General features: G+C 41.0%; 1 protein-coding gene across 2 annotated transcripts; it reads right to left on the bottom strand.

Moving 5' to 3' along the window:
* Positions 1-269: 269 nt before the first annotated feature.
* Positions 270-19071, bottom strand: ADHFE1 (alcohol dehydrogenase iron containing 1). 2 transcript variants are annotated; one of them, XM_086465210.1, is made up of 15 exons: positions 19016-19071; positions 18553-18590; positions 16207-16250; positions 15979-16032; positions 14608-14762; positions 14246-14442; positions 13756-13833; positions 12511-12616; positions 11128-11280; positions 9887-9985; positions 8867-8945; positions 8647-8743; positions 5342-5499; positions 1551-1676; positions 270-945 (listed from the first exon to the last, which is right to left on the bottom strand). In XM_086465210.1, exons 1-14 carry the CDS (start codon positions 19069-19071, stop codon positions 1593-1595), a joined length of 1398 nt encoding a protein of 465 aa, XP_086321336.1. In that variant the 3' UTR covers positions 270-945; positions 1551-1592. The 2 variants fall into 2 exon arrangements, with proteins under 2 accessions (XP_086321336.1, XP_086321335.1); XM_086465209.1 differs by lacking the exon at positions 270-945 and having other exon boundaries at positions 1354-1676.
* Between the last annotated feature and the right edge of the window lie 1641 nt (positions 19072-20712).

The following is a 20712-nucleotide window of genomic DNA, read 5'->3' as shown; positions in this document are numbered from 1 at the left end:
TCTCTCGCCCCTTGCTATTGTAACATCAGCCTTAGTGACAGAGGTTCTTGCGGGCAATTCCAGCAGAGGACAAGATTCAGAAGGACATGGAGATCAAATGAGTATCCCAGCACAGGCTGAGGCATATTGGCAGTGCAGTAAACCCATTCTGTGGTTAAAAACATAAGCTCCAGTCTTCAACCAGTATCCATTCACCTACTTCAACTGCATTAAAACAGATCCAATGTCAGTACACATCTGTCCTCAGATTCTAGAACAGCACTAGCTTTAACAGACAGACACAGGACTGCAAAGGTTTAAGTATAGAGCCTTCTACTTCAACGTGGCGACTGAAAAGTGTTTCCTCCCTAGCAGAAAGAAATAAGCACACCACAGGTTATGGGGTAGTTCTCGCATTTGTCTTGTGCTGCAATAGCTGCATGAAATCAGATGCTGAAAGGGTCCAACATGAAGCAGAAACCGACTTAAATAAACTGGACACACAAGCATGTGCACTTTAAAAAAAGAAAAATAGTATTAAAATTTTAGTTTCATTTCTCCCTTTCCCACTTCCCTTTCTCAGTTGACAGTCAACCAGCTGGTTAACTGCTTTGAACGTGCACACTCATGCCCACACTTAACCAGTGCTCCCAGCGGGACACTGTGCAGCTGTATGCTACACCACCACTTTTTAATACTGAACCACAGCACACTGCCACTTCCTTAACCTGGTGGCTGCACTCTGAGTGACAGCACCTGCAGGAGCTCAGCAGAAGTAATTGCTTCAGAGAAGCAAAATAGAGTTGATAGCTTCTTTCCACAGAATGGAGCAGGAAAAGTGAGCTGTTGCCTCCACAGAGACAAAATGGCCATGATGGATGATGTCTTGCTGTTTTGTGGTTCCTGTTGAGCATGTGGCCATGCTTTACTCTGGTTTTGCTCCTCCTATGAATGCTTCATATAGACCTTAAAAGGCAAGAAATATCTGACAATACATGGGAGAATTTTAACCCAAAGCAAACTTTCAAGAAGCCTTTTCCAAACATGTATGAAGTGTGTAGGTTTTTTTCTTAACCAAACAACAAAAAAGTACCCCAGTTCAATAGCCTTCTTAGCGAAGCCAGATGGTAAAAATATGATAAAAGTGGAACAGAATACAGTAAGCTGACATTTTCTGCAGGGAAACTCCTCCTCCCTAATTAAAAATTTCCTCAATTATTTCTTAAATAGTATGACTTCTCAAAACAAAATCATGGACAATGTAAATAAAAACTGTAATCTGAAAAACAGTTTGGAATATCCCTTGAAACATTTTTCCACCTTTAAAAGACCACCTCTAAAGCACAAGAAAGCCTTTATCAAGGTGAGAAATTTGCTCTAACTTTTATGCAACTTAATACCACTGACTACTGAGCAAGAAAAAAACCTCACAGTCAAGCCTTGACTTCAAAGCACTACTTAGTTAAAGATTAATTACTTGACCTTTTGGCAGTGTACAATGGAACAGAAGTCAAAGGTACCCTAGTTCTTCCCTTCCCTACAATTTCAGACCCTTATCTATAAGGAACTACCTTTGTAGAGGAGAGTGCACTTTTCAGAACAAAATGTTTAAGCTAATAAAGCTTCATGGAAGCCTCGAAGAGAGCAGATAAGTCTTCTTCTGTTTGGGGACGCGGTGATAGTTTAGTCACTCTCTCCTGCAAGATCAAAGAAAGGCTGGATTACAGAAAGTTGCCAACAAAATCAATTGAACAGTAGCTGAACTCGTGCCTTTGTACTAATGTCCTTCAGAGAGAATAACAAGGTTTTGCAAATAAGTAATCAAGTAATTAAGGCTGAAGCATCATCAACCATACAGTACTTTCAGGAATATATTAGTTAAAATTGCCTATAATTAAATATCCAGAAGCAAGATTAGAATGCAGTTCAGTTGCAAAGTCAAGTACTTCAAACACAGGGCTTATCAGTCACAGATATCAGTACACTGGAGGATATTATGCATGGAATACAGTCCATTTTAGAATTTGACAGCATTGCAACTAGGAGTTCAACTTTTAGGGACCAAGATTTTCAAAATACAACATCTCTCAAACCCAGGAACCACTGTAGATGGGGAGAGCAAACAGTGCTTGCAACTCAGACTCCAAAAGAGAGACACAGCAAGGGACAGTAGTGAAACTGCTTAATAAATAGCCCGACACCTTGGAATCGGAACACAAAACAGTTGTGGTTGGTCTTCATTTGTATGGTGATTCAACAGAACTTTTGTGTGCTGAAGTCCCACTGACCGAAATGAAACTCAGGTATATGCTTCACTGCTCTGCTTGACAAAATAACCGCAAAAGCAGGGATGGCAATTCAGTAAAGCTCCACGCTACTGAGGATGAGGAGCCGTATTAGTGTAAGTATTTGGTTACTGCAGAAACACTGATCTGTAAAGGCCTAACATTAATGTACTTGTGGTTATGATTAGTACTGTTATGCTTTCAACAATCAATGATTTTAGTATTTACTGAAAGATTGGGGAGAGTTACAAACATCTGCAAAGACAGACACCAAGTCTACACTAGGAACATGTTATCTTAAAATGAATGCAGTGTATTTTGGCAAGACTGAGTTTTTCCTGCTACAACCTGTTTCAACATTTCCCTTGTGGAACAGGCTGTCCCAGTAAAAGCTCTAAATTCCCCCCCATGCCCCCTTTTTCACATATGAGACAGTGGATGTCATTTGCTAGGGGCCTTGCCTCGTGCACTGAGTGGGATGCTGGGGAAGGGGCCCCTCCAGCTCAGCTCAGCCACCCTCCTGAGTGAGGCACATGCTATAGCCCAGTGCAATGCTGCGGTGCAATGCCGCAGCTGCTCCACTTCCCTCCCAACCCATGGGGCTGAGATTTGCAGACTGGCTGGATGTGGTTACACAGCAAGAGAGGCCACCGTACAGTGAACTCAACATGTCAAATATTGGTCTAGCCTGGTGAGGAAGTCAGCTGTGAGATATTCACAGTTCATAATCATGATCAGCGTGGTTAGTATGCCTTGTGATGAGTCTGAAAAATGCAGCTTTGTGTACATAACTTTACATACACGAGAAGCTTTGCTGATGTAGCAGTAGCAATCAAATGATACCTCTTTCCCCATCCCTGAGCAGCACTGCTATGCACACAGACAAAGAAAAAGCTAAGATTTTTCCATGCAGTTTTGAAACCAAATGGAAAATTCAAACAGCACTACAGCAAAAGTATGTTTTCAGACTCAAAATATGCAAAATGTAACAACTCGGCGCTCAAGTACCAGTAAGTTGATCAGGCAATTTATATGAGGACACTCTGGGCCAAATTACAGTTTTGCAGCCCTGTGCACAGAGATGGACAGAGCTATATGTAAAGTCATATGGTGTGACAGGAGACGATCACCTGGACAGACTGTAGCATTTCCCAGCTATATCGACAGAAGGCTGCAAACGGATGCTCCTCCTGTATGCCTCAACACAGAAGCACCAGTGCTCCCTCTGCACAAGCCTGCTGATACTTGCTGGTGCCCAGACAGCAAGGCCCTGGCTCCCTCAGTCTGACTCAGCACATTGTGGTCTAGTGCCAAAAAATGAGCAACTCTGGGCTCCTCAGTGGTTCAGCCCCATCGTAGCTGCCTCTGGCACGTTTGCAGGGGGTGGGTGTGCTAGAGAAGAGCCCTTCCACCATCTCATTTTCAGTCCGTCCCATCTCCCCTCAAACACCATAACTGGGCCAGCCATCTTAGACCTTGGGACAGCATCTTCTTTGCTAGACTCACTGCTGTCTGTAAATAGGATCAATTTCAACAAACTGACTTAGAAAGGAAAATAAAACTTCAAGTACAAATGTTTGTCCCAACAGAGCTCCCACCCCAAATCCCGGCAGTTAGAGTAGATTAGTTTTGTTTTCCTGCAGCCTGGACTTCAGAGTGTGGAATACACTCTGCACGCTTATTAGTGCTATCACTACTACACCACACTGCCTTGCCAATGCAAATGGGTCAGTGCTGTATTCCAAAAACCTACTGGAAGATGAAAGAAAACATATACCAAAAATTAAACTGTATGGACTATGGGTAATAATGGACTATTCAGGAACACTAGTACATTTTCATCATGTTACATCTCATATACAAAAATGAGGTTTGAGAAACTAGTAAGTCATCTCATTTTATCCAGTACAATTAATCATCAATGCGATGAGACGACAGTAAATGAATTAAAAGTCAATTTGAGCTCAGCGAACAAATAAAACAAAAAACCCCTTCAACATCTTTTGCTGAAGAACCTTCCCCCTCCCCCAGCTATGCAAAACACGCCTCCAATGAGATGTTGTGCTTGTCATGACCCAAACACAATTGTTTTAAAGGAACATATTCAAAACAAACCTCCAAAATGCCCCATCACAATTTACATGTATAACCTATTTGATGGACACTCAGATCTTAGTTTTCTTCCTGGCTTTGTCACTGCTCTGTCATGTGTGATCCTGAATAGTCACACCTTTGTGTCATTTTCTCAGGTATAAAACAGGAATATTAATATTTGCCTTCTAAGCTGCTCTGAGATTTATGAATGACAAGAACTAGATGTGGTAACAGGTACTGCTGTACAAAGCAAATAACCTTTCAGCCTACAAAACTTTCATTTTCTCCACAGCATATATTTCCCTTGCTACTTGGTGGAAATAAATCCTAAGTACACAAACAGTCCACAGTATATGATTCAAACTGTCTTTTTACAAGGAAGACACTGGATTTTGCTTTTGGAGTGGTGTGTTGCTTTTTGCAGCGTCTTTGTGAGCACTGAAACAATAAAGGGTATTACAAGTTCAATCTATATCATCCCAGGAGACCTTATTTCAATTCTGACGGAGGTCAGTGGAACAAAAAAGCCATCTGGGAAGAAAAGTGCAGCTTCTCAATATGGAAAGGTTTAATGCAAAGTGAGCTCGATCATTCTTACCAGATAGCACTTGCTACTATCTATAACCCACCCTGCATACATAATTAACAGAGATAGTTATGAAAAAGCAGTATCTTCTACAAAGGTTTATGAAAAATATCCTCTTTTTAAAAAATGTGACGTTTACAGAAACCCCAAACACCTAGCCATTCTTTCTGAATCCATGCGAAGAACACACTGCAGCATGCACTCCGTCTCACTGAAAGGAAAAAACTAAACTGTGCAAAGAAACAAAACACAGTTGACTATCCATAATTTTCTCCATCTTAATTGTTTTCATGTAGGACTAGAAATAACATTTGCTTGAAAAGAAACATTTCTGTTTTTTTTCAAAAATCTGTTCTATTTTATTTGACAAGGAAAACTGGTTTGCTTTCTGTCTTACCTGAGGCAGAGTGCCTTTGACTAATGCAGGGATGTCTGCTTTAGAATAACCAACTGCAGCTAAGCCATCATCAACATTCAGATCAAATAGGAATTTCCGGAGTGTGTCTGCCAAAATAAATCCCGCATCTTTGATTCTGGCAGTGCGGATGTCAGCTCCTAAAATAAGACATAATGCCTTGACTGTTGGGTGGAGAGAGCAGAGGAAGCCTGTTCTGGACTTAATTTAATCATAATATCAGCTGAATACATAACCATACATAACAGTCACTGCCCTAAAAGCAACATGAAGTAAAAAGAGGAATCAGTCTTCATTTTACAGTTGGAAGAGTTTGTAAAAGGTAAAATACAACAAGACCAGGAGAAGCAGGTAACTGCTGCCACAAAGACTAACTGATACATGAGGTTAACTTCCTTTCCCTCTGTGCTTACAGGGAGAAGCACTTTTCAGTCTGACTAACTGCTGGGAGGAAAGAAGCTAACGCATGAATCTCAATGGTATTTATTTTTATGGACAGTGTGCCAAATACTAACTTCATTTTAACGCCTTGAGTTTGCTGACATCTAGAGGACATGGAAACCACTGACTATCCTGTTTCATTACACATTCAAAGAGAGAACTATAGCATGTACGCTGAGAAAGACAGGAGACAGCAGGGAAGTTGAGTTAATCCTACACTTAATGCTATTTGAACATGTGCTGACTTGTGTAGGATAATGTAGCACTGAAGAGGAGGAACTGTATCTTTGAAACATCTACAGAACAGTAATGAAAGCATCAATATAAAATGAAATATTACCAATATTTCTTATGGAATAGCTTCCTTCCGCTTTTTCAATGAATGATCAGGACTTATTTAACAGTAATAGTCAAAACATGTCCATATAGAAGACACAGGTTCCTCCATACGACTTCTCTTCAAAGTAAGCTGAGCTAAATTTGTTCTCTGTGTAACCTCAATGTTGTTACACCAGAACTATGTTAGGTCCAGGTGCCATATAGAGAGATGAGTAACAGCACAACATAGCTACAGGAAAAATATTTTCTGTGATCCTCATGCAGTTCAGTGTAATATTCGAAGCGGGTTAAGTGAACAGGAGACCAACAAGCTCATTTGAGGAGCTCAGATATTCAGGCAGTAAGACTGGCACTACCGTAGTAGAAAATACCTTAGAGAAATTGATAAATAAGGTATGACAGAGTCTTGTACAAAGTCTTATGCTATTGGGATTATGCCATGCAGTCTGCATTTATTCTGGGTTTTGCTGTAGAGGAGTAACGGGGACATAAACACAGTATCTTGAGATAGTAAAGTAAAAGGGAAAGGGAGGAGGAAAAAAAGGACAGTAAATGTGAAGGGCAGTTTTAAAATACTGCTGCAGGTCTAGTACTTTCTTTTTGCTCAACCTAAAGGATACATCAGTCTTTGATTGCACTTAAAAAATTTCTGGCCACATGCACACATATTTCAACTGCCTAAGAATCCACCGAGGGAGGGATTAAGCTTTTTCTGGCTGTACCCAAATTCTGTACATACACACAACATATCTATTTAGTAATCGGTTTCATGTCATAAAATACCTTCTTAGTCATTGCATTTGGCAACATGACAGGTTTGAGTCAGCTACTGTAGTTAGTTGAACTGTGGACTGGAATCAGAAGTAGACAGCCCAGGTGGGAATTAACAAATTCAATTCCATGTGACATGTTTTCATCAGAGGCCCTTTACAGCAGGGCAGACAACAATAAAATTTCTACTGAGCAAATTAACAGCTTTTAGAGACAGAATTTATGGCAGCAGTTCAGACCACAAAACCTAAAGGAACTGCTTTTCAACCACTTGTCAACCAGAGTTTAAATTCTCTGATATGCTGGGCTGGCCAGTTATCCAGAAACATTTTCTTAGTCTACTTTGAGATGTGTGTTATTGCTGTAGGAACGCAGGCATCTTGTAGTTTAGTATATGATTCCCACTAGGTTTGTGTTCTGGTTTTGATCATAGGCAGGACTGCATACTTTGGAGGAAAGCCGAACAAACTCATAGCCAACATGTACAAAATAAACAGAATTTTCCCCCAACGTCGTTTTTCTGACAATGTTGTTTTACATCCTTTTAAAAATATTGTCATATTTTCATTGTCTATATAAAAGTCTCACTCTTTCTTGAAACCCACAATACTTTCAGATGACTTATACAAGGAAGTCATACATGTGACTGGATTGCTGTGACTTGCATACAGAGGGCTGACCGTACAAGGGACTGAACACAAATTTTCCAAATACCAGGAGAGCTGCCCTAACCACTTTTTCTCTACTCTCTACACTGCTGCACATGTGACTGTGATTGCTCATTAATGAGCATGCGAATTAGCAGCAGTTTAGCTACAACACAGAGTCTAGTGCAGACAAAAAGCCTGGCCTTAGATATAAATAAATTAGCCCACCACAGAGTCATACTGTCACAGCTAGACTGCTAACGGCTCCAAGAGTACATCACTGAAAGCTAATTACACACAGTCATGCTGGGGGTGCAGTGAAGAGGTATCCTTTCTCTAGGACACCTTCCGGTGACGGCTTCCACAGATAACAAAGCCCTGTATGAAAAGGCAACCTTTAAATGAGCTGTCAGCTTGCAGCATTTACTGTTATTCTGCTAAGAAGCAGAAAAGGACACTTTGTTCATTAACCCACTTCTTGGCCATCACAGATGCGTCCACACAACAGCTACTCCAAGCTTTCCCTTGATACTGGCCACTGAGAAATTCCAACACCTACAAACAAGCCTAGCCCTACACTAGAAAGACCAAAACCCACAGTTGTGTGTCATGGAAAAAGAGCAGGAGTGATTCAGAACATCACTCTCTCCCAATTCACTGCCACAGCAGGGAATTTGTTAGACAAAACGCTTCTTCAGCTAATCGATGCACCTGAGTACTTGTTTGTTTTATGGTACCTACTCTAAAGTAACTATGTTCTATAAAGCACCAAGAGAGATGCCAATCACAGCTACTCTCTCCTGATTTGTAACAGATCTACAGTTAATTTCAGCTGTCCAGTTTTCTAGCTAAGAAGTAGATTTCTCCAGCTTGCTTCTCTAACTACATCATTCAATATCAAAATTTAGCATTATTCTACCTAAGTTTGCACTATGTTTAACTCAGACTCCACAAACTTGTTTTTTTTAAACTTAAAACCCTTCCAACAACCAACTACAATTGCTTGCACCATACTTTTTTTCCTCCCAAAAAGACATTTTGGAAATAATTCAATTTGTATGAGTAAGTTCTATCCATAGAGATTCCTACCTAGTATCTCTGCAGCTTCCAAATGCCGCTCAGGATGCACCTGTGCCGTGAAAGCAAACACTGCTGGGGATGTCAGCACCACAGAAAGGCCATGTGGCTGGGAAAAAGAAAAAAGAAACAAGAATAAAATCACATCAACAGCACATGCACTTTCAACTTCAATGTGCTTTATCGCTTATTAATGTGAGATAATACAGAAACAAGACAAACCAAGTTTTACCACTAAAGAGTGATCCACATTATAATCCTTTGGTTTATAAGTTTTCACCAAACCAGAAATAGGGTAAGACATTCCATGGCTGGAACAGAGAGTAGAGAGAAAGTGGTTAGGGAAGCTCTCCTGGTATTTGGGAAACTTGCGTTCAGTCCCTTGTGCGGTCAGTCTTCTCTATGCAAGTTTCTTATGTACAGATACTCAAAAAGTATTAAGGTACAGGTATGGTACTCTCACCTCTCTGCACCTTAGGGACGAAGCTGTAAAAACCAGGACCTCCTTACTTTGAGACCGTGAAGTTACGTTAGTCCGCGGACTGGACTGAAAGACGCTCAATTACTGAATTAATACAGATATGCCAAACCCAGCATATAATCTGCATCCCTACCTGATCACACTGCCTGAGAAAATGAAACATTACTTTTAAAGTATAATTAAAGAGCAGATTTGCTCAAACAAAAGGAATGAAAGCAAGGTCTCTGAAAAGAATGACTGCTAATAACTAGTCTTCTCTACACAACTCAGGCTTAGGCTTTGCTTCCCTGAGATTTTCACCCACATGAATCTACACTGCCTTGCAAGATTAATTACAGCTCATTTCAGCCTGCTGAATGCCTACCCCACAGACAAACTTACAGACAATTGCATCAGTTCAGGAATGGCACAAGATTACCTCATTGCTGTCTCACTGCAGCATAGCCGGCACGAAATTCAACATTTTAAATGCCATTGATGAAGGCTTTTTTTCTAACTATGGTTTTTACTATCAAGGAAGGTAAAGAAAGCCATGTTTTGTAATTTTCACGTGATCGGATTTGAGTATCACAAGCCAAAATACACAATCCTCATACACATAAATGCCAAAAGCCCATTAATTTCTCACAACACATGGCTCCTCCTGTATCACAGGCCAGGATACAATGTCTTACTATATATTCAGCAACAAAAGCAGTGATGTCTGACAATCTGAAACAAACACTAGCTAGGAGCTGACCGTGGATGTGGTTAATATTTTTCTGTACTCACCAGAGATGAACACCAGCATTGCCGAAGCCAATACCAGCAAAAGCACTTGCTAGGTGCATGTTGGCTCTTGCTTCATGGTCTTCAGGGTTTCTGACGGCTCTGTGCACCATGGAGACAATGGCACCAGTGAATTCACAAAGACTGGTAATTCAGGATGGAGAAGGGAGTGAGGGCTTCTTTACGGATAGACATAAAAAAAGATAAGCTGAGATAAAAATGCTGGAAATAGGATCAAGTCACACGTCAGTCAGAGAACAATCCTGCTTCTGGATCAGCAAGTAGATCAAACTGGTTCAGTGCAGGGCAAGTTTCTTTTCACTTTTCCAGAAATGGAGTAAATAGAGTGAATTTAGCCATATTCACCTCAGTGGTGGTTTAAACGATTCTACTTAGGAGCTTTGTCAATCCTATGTACAGCTCCAAGATCACTCCAGCCTTCTCACCATCTCATGAGGTGGTGGTCTGGACACCACCACCTGTGCAGGAAGAGGACAGGGTTCCTTGCCTTCCTATGCATCATACTGCTTGTGTAGTTCGACAACATGGAGAAAAAGTCTCATGAATAGATTCCACAGGAACGATAAACAACTACTTTGACTAGCCAGCTAACGTAAAAAGTCCTTTACAAAAAAACCCCATGTGGATCTTCAATAGAAGTGCGCATGCCATACAAAAGCTGTATACAGACTAAAACTTCATTGGCAGGGATCAAAATCAACTTCCAGTTAAGTCAAAACTTAATCTAAATTGAAGGTCTCCTAAGTATGAACCAGTTTTCAGTAAATGCATAAATTTGCACATTTTAAGTGCATGCAGTTACCTTCTTGATGGATGTACAAGTATCTTAGTTTACACTGAATGTCTAAGAAATTACACCAGCAATACTTCTTTCAGTTTGTTACATATTCCCCCTACACTGTCACAGAAACAGGATTCGTGAAAAAGTGAATGCTCCTCCTATATTAACCGAGCAGCTTGAAATACCTTTAACTGAGGACTTGCAAAATAGACTCACAGTGGAATTAAAAGGCTACTTCCTCGAGACAACCTAGTAACCCTAATTTTACTTTCAATTTTATTTCAAAACCTTTTTCCTTTATTTAAGAGAAATACAGGGTAGAAAATGAAGGTTTAATGTAGTAGTTTGCCCTATTTTAGCCTAAAATTGAAGTTCTAAGCATCCCTTTTTGGGCAATGAAGACCAAACATAGTGTGAAGGGGGTGGCTGTTAAACATATTACCTTTTCAAATATTTAGCCACAATGCGCAGAGCATGAAGAGCCCAAACATCACTGATGGGGTTGCTGCCTTGGTAAGCTGGTCGGTTGATTGGATTTGAAGGGCAAGGACCGCGCATGTTGTAAGGAAGAGCGGTGTATGATTCTAGAGCATGGCTAAAAGAGAGGTTAAAAAATGAATTATTTAAGTGGGAGAGCTCCATTTTACTGCCCTGCTGTCCTTTGAATACAGGTTCTTCTTATTCTGGTGTTTAACATTTGCCAAAAATAGTAATACAATCTCATAGACAACTGGAAACATGCTGGGTGGGCAGCTCCAGAGCGCTTCACCCTGCAACAGACATACAGAAGGCAATTCAAACACAGTCACAATACATCAGCTCATACCATGCTTAAAGTTAGGTTGGATGAACTGGCATCTTGGGGTGTAATGCTTTTCACTGAAGAGCACTGTACATCTGCAATAGGTGCATTTCCTTTCTATTGGACAGGAACTGTAAGAGGCTTTAGCACTGGAAGCATTGTAATCTACCTTTCCTTTAGAAGTATCGACCTTTAAAAAATTCGGAGTATGATATTTAAGCAAAGTGGAACTGCCAACAGCCTCATCTCCCAGATACTCGTGAATCTGACCACATAAAGAAGGGGCACTGCCTACACTGCTACATTTAGATGTACAAAACCACAGACAAACCATTCTTATTTATGAACAAATGCCTCAATTCCATTACAGACATTGAAGTTTAGGATACTTCACCAAACTTGAGAAATCGCAGTTTCATTACACATCTATTACTTTAATATACACAGCACCCAGAAGCAAAGTAAGCTCTAGCCCTTCGAAGACAAACTTCCATGCATTTTGTGCACTTAAAAGCTGTAGGTTTAAGATGAAAATTTTTGTGTCAAGTGAAAAGCAAATTATGAAAGAGCTTCCAAAAATGGTCATAACTGGGCTAAGACCTGCCAGCATCCCACAAGCTTTCACAAATTTTTGTTGACACACAACACTTTCTTAGAAAATCTTTGCTCTCTAGTCCCTGCCATGTCTGTGAGATATGCTAAATGCTATTGCAATCATGACTAATCATCTACATGATCTCTTAAAAAGGGACACCTGGACACTCCTCCCTGACAACCATCCTGGAAGCAAACAGTTCCCGCAGTGCACTGCAAAAACATTAAAATTTCTGTGAGTGATTTCTTTCCATATATTCTGAGGGAGGTAGTGAAATTAAGTAAGAGGAAAGTGTAACAGAGACCACCTCAACAAGAGCAGGAAAAAGAGGAAAAAGATCACCTTTTTCTGCTCCTAAAATACATTTTTTTCTACAATCTTCAAAGTAAAAATACAAATTCAGGTAGCAGCCTACACAGAAAACTCACCAAAGCACATCAAAGCCACTGTTGGCCACTATTCGCTCAGGCATAGACAGTGTGTGTAAAGGATCAATGATGCCTAATGTTGGCTTAATGGCTCTTGAAGCAATACCTGCAACACGTGAGGAGAGTGAGTTAAAGATTTTTTGCAACAAAAGAGGACAAGGCAAGCTTAATGTTCAAAACATAAGAATAGTGAGGGGAAAGGATTTGAAACTATGAAGATAAAAGTGAAGAGAGAGAAGGGAGAGTAGGAAGTATCAATGAATGCCAGTCTTACTGATTATGAAGTCTCTGTAAAAGAGTCATATGATTTGAGATTTTGCCTGAAGCAAGTTATACCAGACAATGTTCTCTCTCCATTTGTAACCCTCTCTGAGCAGCCTATACTGCCAAAAAGTCTGTGCTGAATAGCATCTGCAACAGTACTATGCTTTCATATTTCAGTTAAGGGGGCACAGATGTAGCTTTGAGACACAGAGAGAGAGAGAGAGAGAGAGAGACAGACAGACAGACAGACAGAGACAGAGAGAAACAGAGAGAGACAGAGAGAGAGAGAGACAGAGACAGACAGACAGGCAGACACAGACTGATTGACTACATACAGACTAGAAAACTCTGAGTTATGGTCAGGGCTCCTTAGCACACCCATTTGGGTCCCAAGTACCATAGACTGTGCGGCATACAAAATCCACAATTTAGAACTAAAACCTCAAAACAGCTATGAAGCTTAAGATGACATTTTAGCCCTAATCTTTATTTGCCAGGGATGAAAAGGCTAAAGAAAGACAGTGCCCCTCACTTGCACAGCATCTCAGGCCTGAGGTTTCAAGACAGGAAAAGGAACATTTGGTTGCAATTACATAACAAAGGAACAGAAGTCTTAAAAGCAGAAAGCAAAATACAGAGGAAATAAGGAACAGTTGTTTAACCCTGAATGTAAGTAAAAATTTCCTTTGCAATTAACATTTTCTGCCATTTAAGAACTTGAAAGATTTTAACTTCCTGTTTTGCCTTCAAACTATAATCCACTGTATTACATAGGTATTCCATTATGTTATGCTATAAATTTAATTCAAGAAGGAAATCTTTAAGCTCTTCAAATTTGCTTGTGGCAGTTGAATCAAACAAAATGACACCTGAAACAACATGCAGTATCCCTTTCTTTCAAGGCAGGGAAATAATGAAGACATTGGAAAAGCAACTGTCTGAATAGCAGACAAAAAAAAAAAAACAAAAAAACAACCTCACCAGTTTTTACTTTTAGTTCTTTGAAGTCAAAAATGGCAACACCAGTGGTTTCACTTCCAGTTCCAGCTGTTGTAGGAACTTAAAAGTAAGAATGAGGATAACAAGAAATAAGAAGCAATACATAATACTGCAAAATAAATAAATAAAAACACAATAGTAACACCACCAAAAATACAGGATCCAGGAAATCTCAGAGGCACCCCTGATCCAAAAGAGATGGTCAGAGAGTCAAAGAGAAACTGACACTTTGATCTTTTATCAGTAAAAGGAGTCAAACTCAGCTAAAACAAGATAAACTAATGACAAAGACCGTGATTTTATTTCCACTGAAGTAAACAGCAAAATTGCTATCAAATACAACTAGAGAAGTAAGCCCACAGGAAGGTTAAACAGTCATGGCAAACAGATTGCTATAGAAATACCATGCAGAGTGTAAAACAACTCCCCTTCTCCTAGTCCTCACTCTCCACACATCCCACTCCTGCTTTACCTGCAATGAGTGGCTTGAGGGGCACAGTGACAGGCTTCCCTTTCCCAATAGGAGCATTGACATAATCCAAAAAGTCTGATATAGGGCTGGACGCATACAGGTTGGCAGCTTTACAGGTGTCTATTACAGACCCACCTCCAACAGCAACATAGGCATCAAACTCTCCCTTTTTAGCAAATTGAATGGCATCCAGGAAACTTGGAAAACAAGAAAAACTTTCCAATTAGTTAGGAGAAAAACAGAACATGGAGAAACGAACTATTAAGACCAGTGTCTGGGTCACAGGGAGGTATTCAAACATCTGTATGGCATGCTGTAAGAGCCTAGCACTACTTTGAGAAGCGCACTGTCAGAAGTAGTACCTTTGGTCTGTTGGTTCCACCCGGACATTATCGTACATCTGAAAGTTTATACTATGTTTTGCCAAAGAATTCAATACTGCATTTACAGGAGGGAGTTGGGAGAGGTTTTTATCTGTCATCAAACAAACTCTTCTAGCACCAATATTCTGCAGGTCCTACAATAACAATGAAATTAAAAACCAAACAACCGGTATAAAATCATACACTGAATTATTTAAATACTAATCCAAATCAACTGAACCATGTAATAACAACAAAAACCCCAATCTAAAAATAGTTAGTTATTGTAAAATTTTTTAAAACAGTATCAGCTAAAGAAAAAGAGGATTAACCACATACAGAATACGTAAAACAGCATAAAGTATAAAGCTGCCAAAACTACATAGTTGAAGTCTTATGACAGAAGAAAACTAATGATAAAGATGTTGAACAAGTGAAAACCATGTGGAACCACTTAAGACTACAGTAAAGTGTAAAATATTTTTTAAAAGTACTTTTTTCCTACACAATTCCTGTGACACAAAAAGGCTTTTCCACAGGTCTCCCCTAACTGCCTACCAAAGCATGGCACTAAAATCTCCAAAATTTAATACTGAATGTTAATTTATTGATGAAAAATCAAACTAAGGTGGCAAAAAGAAAAATAATACTATGTCCTAACCTTTGCTAAATTGTCACAATAGCTATACAATACACGCAATTCTAAATAATCCTAATGCTGTTTAAAGACCGAAGTTCTACCTTCATTTACTATCTGACTAGAAATTTACTTTACAAATTTGCAAATAAAAAAGAGAACTATTAATGCCATAAATGCCAAGAGAGTAAAAAATGATAAATGAAAAAAACGTATGATAAAGGCAAACTGGGACAACACATGCAGGTGAATCATCTCACACTGCTGAAACAAAAATTCTACACTTTCACATTGCAAACTCAGAGCTGAACAAATATCCACCTAATTTAATGGAAAGTCTCACATTCATTTTAATGAGAACTAGAAGAGAGAAATGATCTTGAGAAAATCCCGGCGAGTCACCAGGATTCAAAACTTTTTGAATTAAATTCCCTGTCAGAGAAAAATATTGTTGCATAATCCTGGCAAATCATCAACAATCTCATTATCCCTTAAGCTGCCTTTTGTGTACTCACTTGTAGCACAGCAACATTGATACAACTTGCTTCTGTTCTTCACCCAACAGTATTTTCCGACCTTTTTACACTGGTATATACGACTACACATACTGCAAAGCAGTGAAGATTCAGATACACCATATATAAGGTTTCCCTTATAAAACAGATTGATAGCACCAGCAGCCCTTTAGAAAATAATATTTCACCAGTGATGGACTTAACACTGTAGAAGTTTACCATGCCAATCTCTTTAGTAACTCCTTCACCGTATCGGATGTTTGAAATGGCCATCTACAACAACAAAAAAAAATTAACATTTTCTGGAAAAATGAAATAACAGCATCTAGTCCCAAGCAGCCAAAGTGAAATATAAATATTTACTAATGTAAATGTTTGTTAAATGCCATATTTGGAAGTATACAAAATACTACTTTTAAATCAAATATATTTTATTATTAAATCTACCTCAAATGCATAGTCTGTGTTACCCAGGGTAGGCCGTTCAGGGACTGGAATGGAAATAAAACAGTAAAGTTAGTGACTTTGATCTGTACCTCAATACTACAGTTGAGAAATTCCTTTGCTTTTAAAATCACTAACACATTTGCACAGGTCATCTTGGCTTGTCTGGGTAACAGTTACCCATTTTATCCCTTGCTGTTTGTGAGATTAAATGATCTAAGTACTTAATTTGATTCAGCAAAACAAGTATGTTTTCTTCTTCTTTCAAGAATTAATTCTTTCCTATAAAAACTGAGTAAGTTAGCAGGAAGTTTGCATGAGAATTTGTTTGCAGTCTGCAAAGACCAGAACAGCACATAGTAAGTACAACTGAGTATCTGCAGAGCATACAGGCTGCTACCTACAGGTGGAGAGGTGTTACAAATGCATAGGGGCTACATCATAACCTTCAGAACAACCTTAAAGACAAATCCATGAGACATCCTCCATATGCACCCCGATACACAACATCCTTTGTACGTATGAAACTAATACTGACAGGCGTTCACACTTCTTTTTACTTCTGCCTAGTCCCAAACTTGCAGGCGAAACAGAATTATGTGCTTGAAAAATTAAGAAAACACATGCATTGCTAATGATAAACAGAGTTTTAATAAGAATAGGTGTGTTTCTATCAACTTTACTTAGTAGAAGATATTTACAAGGATAGTATTTCAGTCACATCCTCTCTCTGCCATGTCATTCTCACATGAATTTCCACAAAATTCTCAATTTCTTCCATAACCTGATTTTGCCAGTGAAGCAAACTGCATCGACTGAAACAGCCCATTCTTCTCCAGGAAAAGAGAGGATGAGGCATTCTGCTTTCCCTGCTGAAGTCATGCCTTCTGTCTGCTATATTAATTGAAAATATGCAATTTGGATTCAGCTCCAATGAGTGAAGCCATGATAATGAGCCTTACAGACACTCTGGAGTGCACTGAAGCACTGACCCACAACAGGAACAGATAGATGTATTAAAATCCTTTATGCACTTTCTATTCAAGCCCAGGCCAGCTGCTATCAGCTCTTTCATTGCCATCTCTTGCCAGGCTGTACATGTTTGACCTCTCCTGGAGTTTGACTCTGCTGTACTCTCAGTCATTCATCTGACAGACTAAGAACACGTCCAAGTCATTTACTCTCTTGCTTTCTGATAGAATAATAGCTGCCCTGCTGTTATATTCTTGAGCCAAACTTAACTTTCAGGAAGAATTTTACTGAGTCCAAAAATTGCACTATTTCCTGGAACACTGTCAAGAAACACAACGAACATTTTTTTTCTGCTACAGTCACTGTTAAATCAATTCCCGCTATTTAGAGACTTACTGAACTGGTATAATCTTGCTACATTATACACTCAATTGCTGCCTAAAACTTACAGCAAGGGCTCTTAACTAAGACTTATATTTAACAGGGCTTAGTTTGAATTGACTGAGTAGGTCATCAAGCAGATAAGCAGAAGAATGAGATTCTATTTCTCAGCTGCGCTATTATCTTGCTGTATGACAGTCTTGGGCAAAACAAGTATCTGAACATATATTAGCTTTTCCACATGTAAAATGGTAACGGTAATTCTTTAAAAGGTGTCTTAAGTAAAGCATGTGAAACCAAGCCACTCAGAATTACACATGGATGAAATTACGGCCAAAAAAATGCTAATTTTTATAGAAAATACATCTGTCATATCTTATCTTCTAGTTACCTTTAGAGTATTACACCTAGAACTTGCAGGATGTATTAAGAACATCTGGAGACTGACCAGCACATAGACAGCTATTTCCATAGACTCCCTACAGTCCATGCAAACAGCAATTCTTCCCTGGGTGACTCAGTAACTCAGCGCAGCTTACCTGCTCTTACCCTTGGCCTAAGCAAGGTGCGTTCTCAGGACTGACCGTATAAAAAGCCTATGGAGATTCCATTCCCCATGCCAAAGCAGACTTTTGTGAATAGCTCTTTATCCCTATAGCTTTCTGTTTCTATTCTAATGTAACATGCATATTTTTCCCCTCGAAAGCAGATCTAAAGTCGAGATGACTCAGGCAACGACAGCAGTTGTAGCAGCCATTGCAAATTTCTGATCAACTTGCCTCATGGCAAGGGGAGGGAAGGAGAGGATATATTAGTTGTGGCTTGTGTAAACACTGAATCTCTCCAACAGTGACTATTATCATTGTACAGCTGCAAAGTAACAGACTGCTTACTTTTTAAACTGTTCTCTTTCCTACCTGCTACCTGCACCCTCTGCCCATGTTACACAGCCCTACAGGGCAATGGTCTATTTTGGAGACACAGATGAAGCCTTACCTTGGGAATAAGTGTGGCAATGGCTTGGACACCGACATCTAGTTAAAAGGTAAAAAAAAAGGCATGGTTAAAAGGAGAAATTAAAGCAGAAGAACGAACCCGTCCGTGCCTACGCGTCTCCTGTACGCACCCGTTCGCTGCGCCCTACCCCAGAGAGCCCTGGCAGCAGAGCCCAGGCGCAAAGGAGGCCTGGCCCGTCTCGGGGCCAGAGGCCGGTAGCTGGGTCCCACCGCGGGAAGAACACGGGTGGGTCCCGGTAGGCGGCCCGTGGGTTGCCCATGTGAGGCGGGAGGCCAACGCTCGGGAGGGGGCATTAGGAGACCTCCGCCGCCCCTGGGAAGGAGCGGCCGCTCCTGTTCACGTTTCAAACGCGGCGACCGCCCGGCCTCGCCCCCCGCCCGCTACCGGTAAAGGCAGGAAAACCAGCGGGCCCGCCGCCGCCGCCCGGGCCCGCCGCACTCACGCGGCCCGCTGCAGCTGCCGCAGGAGGCTGGCGGCCCGCTCCCTCCCGGCCGCCATCGCCGCAGCTCCGGGGGGCCGAGCCGACGGCAGCCCCTCCTCCTGGGGCAGGCGCCGGGGCAGCGCAGGCTCCCGCCCGCTGCCGTCCCGTGGCTGACCAAACCCGAGGACTTTGCACGGTTGAAATGAGGACAGTTCTCGCTCCGCTCCCAGCGGCCTGCCAGGGCCCTGCCTGAAGCTGCGAGGCCTCTACCCGGTCGGGGAGCCAGAGAGCGGCAGCACCGCTGGAGCACCTGCGCCTCCGCTCAGGTTGTCTTGTCGCTGCTGGAAAGGCACATGCTGCCCAGGATTTTAGTGGAGACGGTTCATCAATAACGTTGGCAGCAGCATGAAATACTTGTCGGGTGTGTGCGTGTGTGTAAAAACCAGCCACACTCCCTGGTTGAGCAGGTACCAGACGTGCCCTGTGTAAACGGCAGGAAGATCAGAGGTATGTAACATATCTCAAAACAAGTTTTTCTCCACATTTCCAAGTGCTTTTTGCCTCTGCCTAGCTACTTACACCAAAGGCTCCGTATCAGTGGGTTGTGTCCATGAGACTATTCCTGCCACTGGCCCATCCAAAGCAGCCCACGGTGGTGCAGACTGCTCAGCACAGCAGCAAGAAACATTTAAGAGGTAAAGAACACATCTTATGCAAAGCCCATAGGTTGAACACTATAGTCAGTCCATCAACACTGCCCAAATCCCTTCAGCTCCAAGGTATATGCACCCCTTCTGTCCTCAGCAGCCACCTTACACAGACAGAGGTTTTGCTCTTTGATCACACTCCAGCTGCCATCATACTGAACCGCTACAGAATGAGATAACACAACTGCTGTAGAGTTACCTAGCTTTTTAAAAACTCATTTGCAGCGAAATACTGTGTTATCATTAACCACTCACAAGTTTATTACTTGAAAGTTTGAGAACTTAATTTACTGGAGATTGCTGCAACTTGTTTTACTACCCCTCTTACCAGGAATGGCCCCAGGGAACAGCATCCTTTTTCTAGCTAAGCCAGACATTGGGACAGCAAATTCTATTTTTATTTCAAGTGTACAGGAAGCACTAGAGAGTTCAAAAGAGTAACAAGCAAAAGTCTGAGGTAATTTCTAATATCTGCTCTCAAACTGCTTGGTAAAGAAAAATACTGTGAAACTATTTCTAAGAAACGATGGATTATTTTTAATAATACAGGAGAAATTTAGGCTTTAACCTACTGTTCAACACAAACATTTTTCTGTTGAATTCAACGGCTGGTTACCAGCTTTGACTTCTTTTTTTAGTCAACAGAACTCTCTACTGTACGATTTCTTCGGCACTGCAATAAAGCTTTCAGTTAAGTTTTTTACATTCCTTTTGTAACTGCCCAAATACCACAGAGATCAGTGGCTGAGGTTGACTTACAGAGCAAGAGCTCCATCATCAGGCCACTTGCCCACAGTAGAGAGCAGTAGCCACGTCCTTTGTGTCTGTGTCTGAGCAAGCTGCTTACAAGTTACCGCTGCGGTGCGCCCCCAGTTCCAGTTACCTGAGCAAGGGACAGCTTTGCTCAGCTTCGGCCCTGCCTGGAAATGCCGCAGCCAAGGCCAGCTGTGAAGCAGTGTTACCTGTCTGTCCCTGTGAAACCGCAGGCAGCTGGGGCTCCTGACACCCTTG

The sequence above is a fragment of the Leptosomus discolor genome, chromosome 5 (genome assembly GCF_034619465.1).
Source record: "Leptosomus discolor isolate bLepDis1 chromosome 5, bLepDis1.hap2, whole genome shotgun sequence".
NCBI classification, from domain to species: domain Eukaryota; kingdom Metazoa; phylum Chordata; class Aves; order Leptosomiformes; family Leptosomidae; genus Leptosomus; species Leptosomus discolor.
Note: the sequence above shows the minus strand (reverse complement) of the source record. Positions and strands in the feature narration are given on the sequence as shown.

Excerpts from the sequence above, each read along its gene's own strand:
- ADHFE1 (XM_086465210.1), bottom strand. The coding sequence starts at position 19,071 with ATGGCGGCCGGGAGGGAGCGGGCCGCCAGCCTCCTGCGGCAGCTGCAG. Across the intron at positions 18,591-19,015 it reads CGGCAGCTGCAGCGGGCCGC|ATGTCGGTGTCCAAGCCATT; the intron begins GTGAGTGCGGCG and ends CCTTTTAACTAG. Across the intron at positions 16,033-16,206 it reads ACACAGACTATGCATTTGAG|ATGGCCATTTCAAACATCCG; the intron begins GTAGATTTAATA and ends TTGTTGTTGTAG.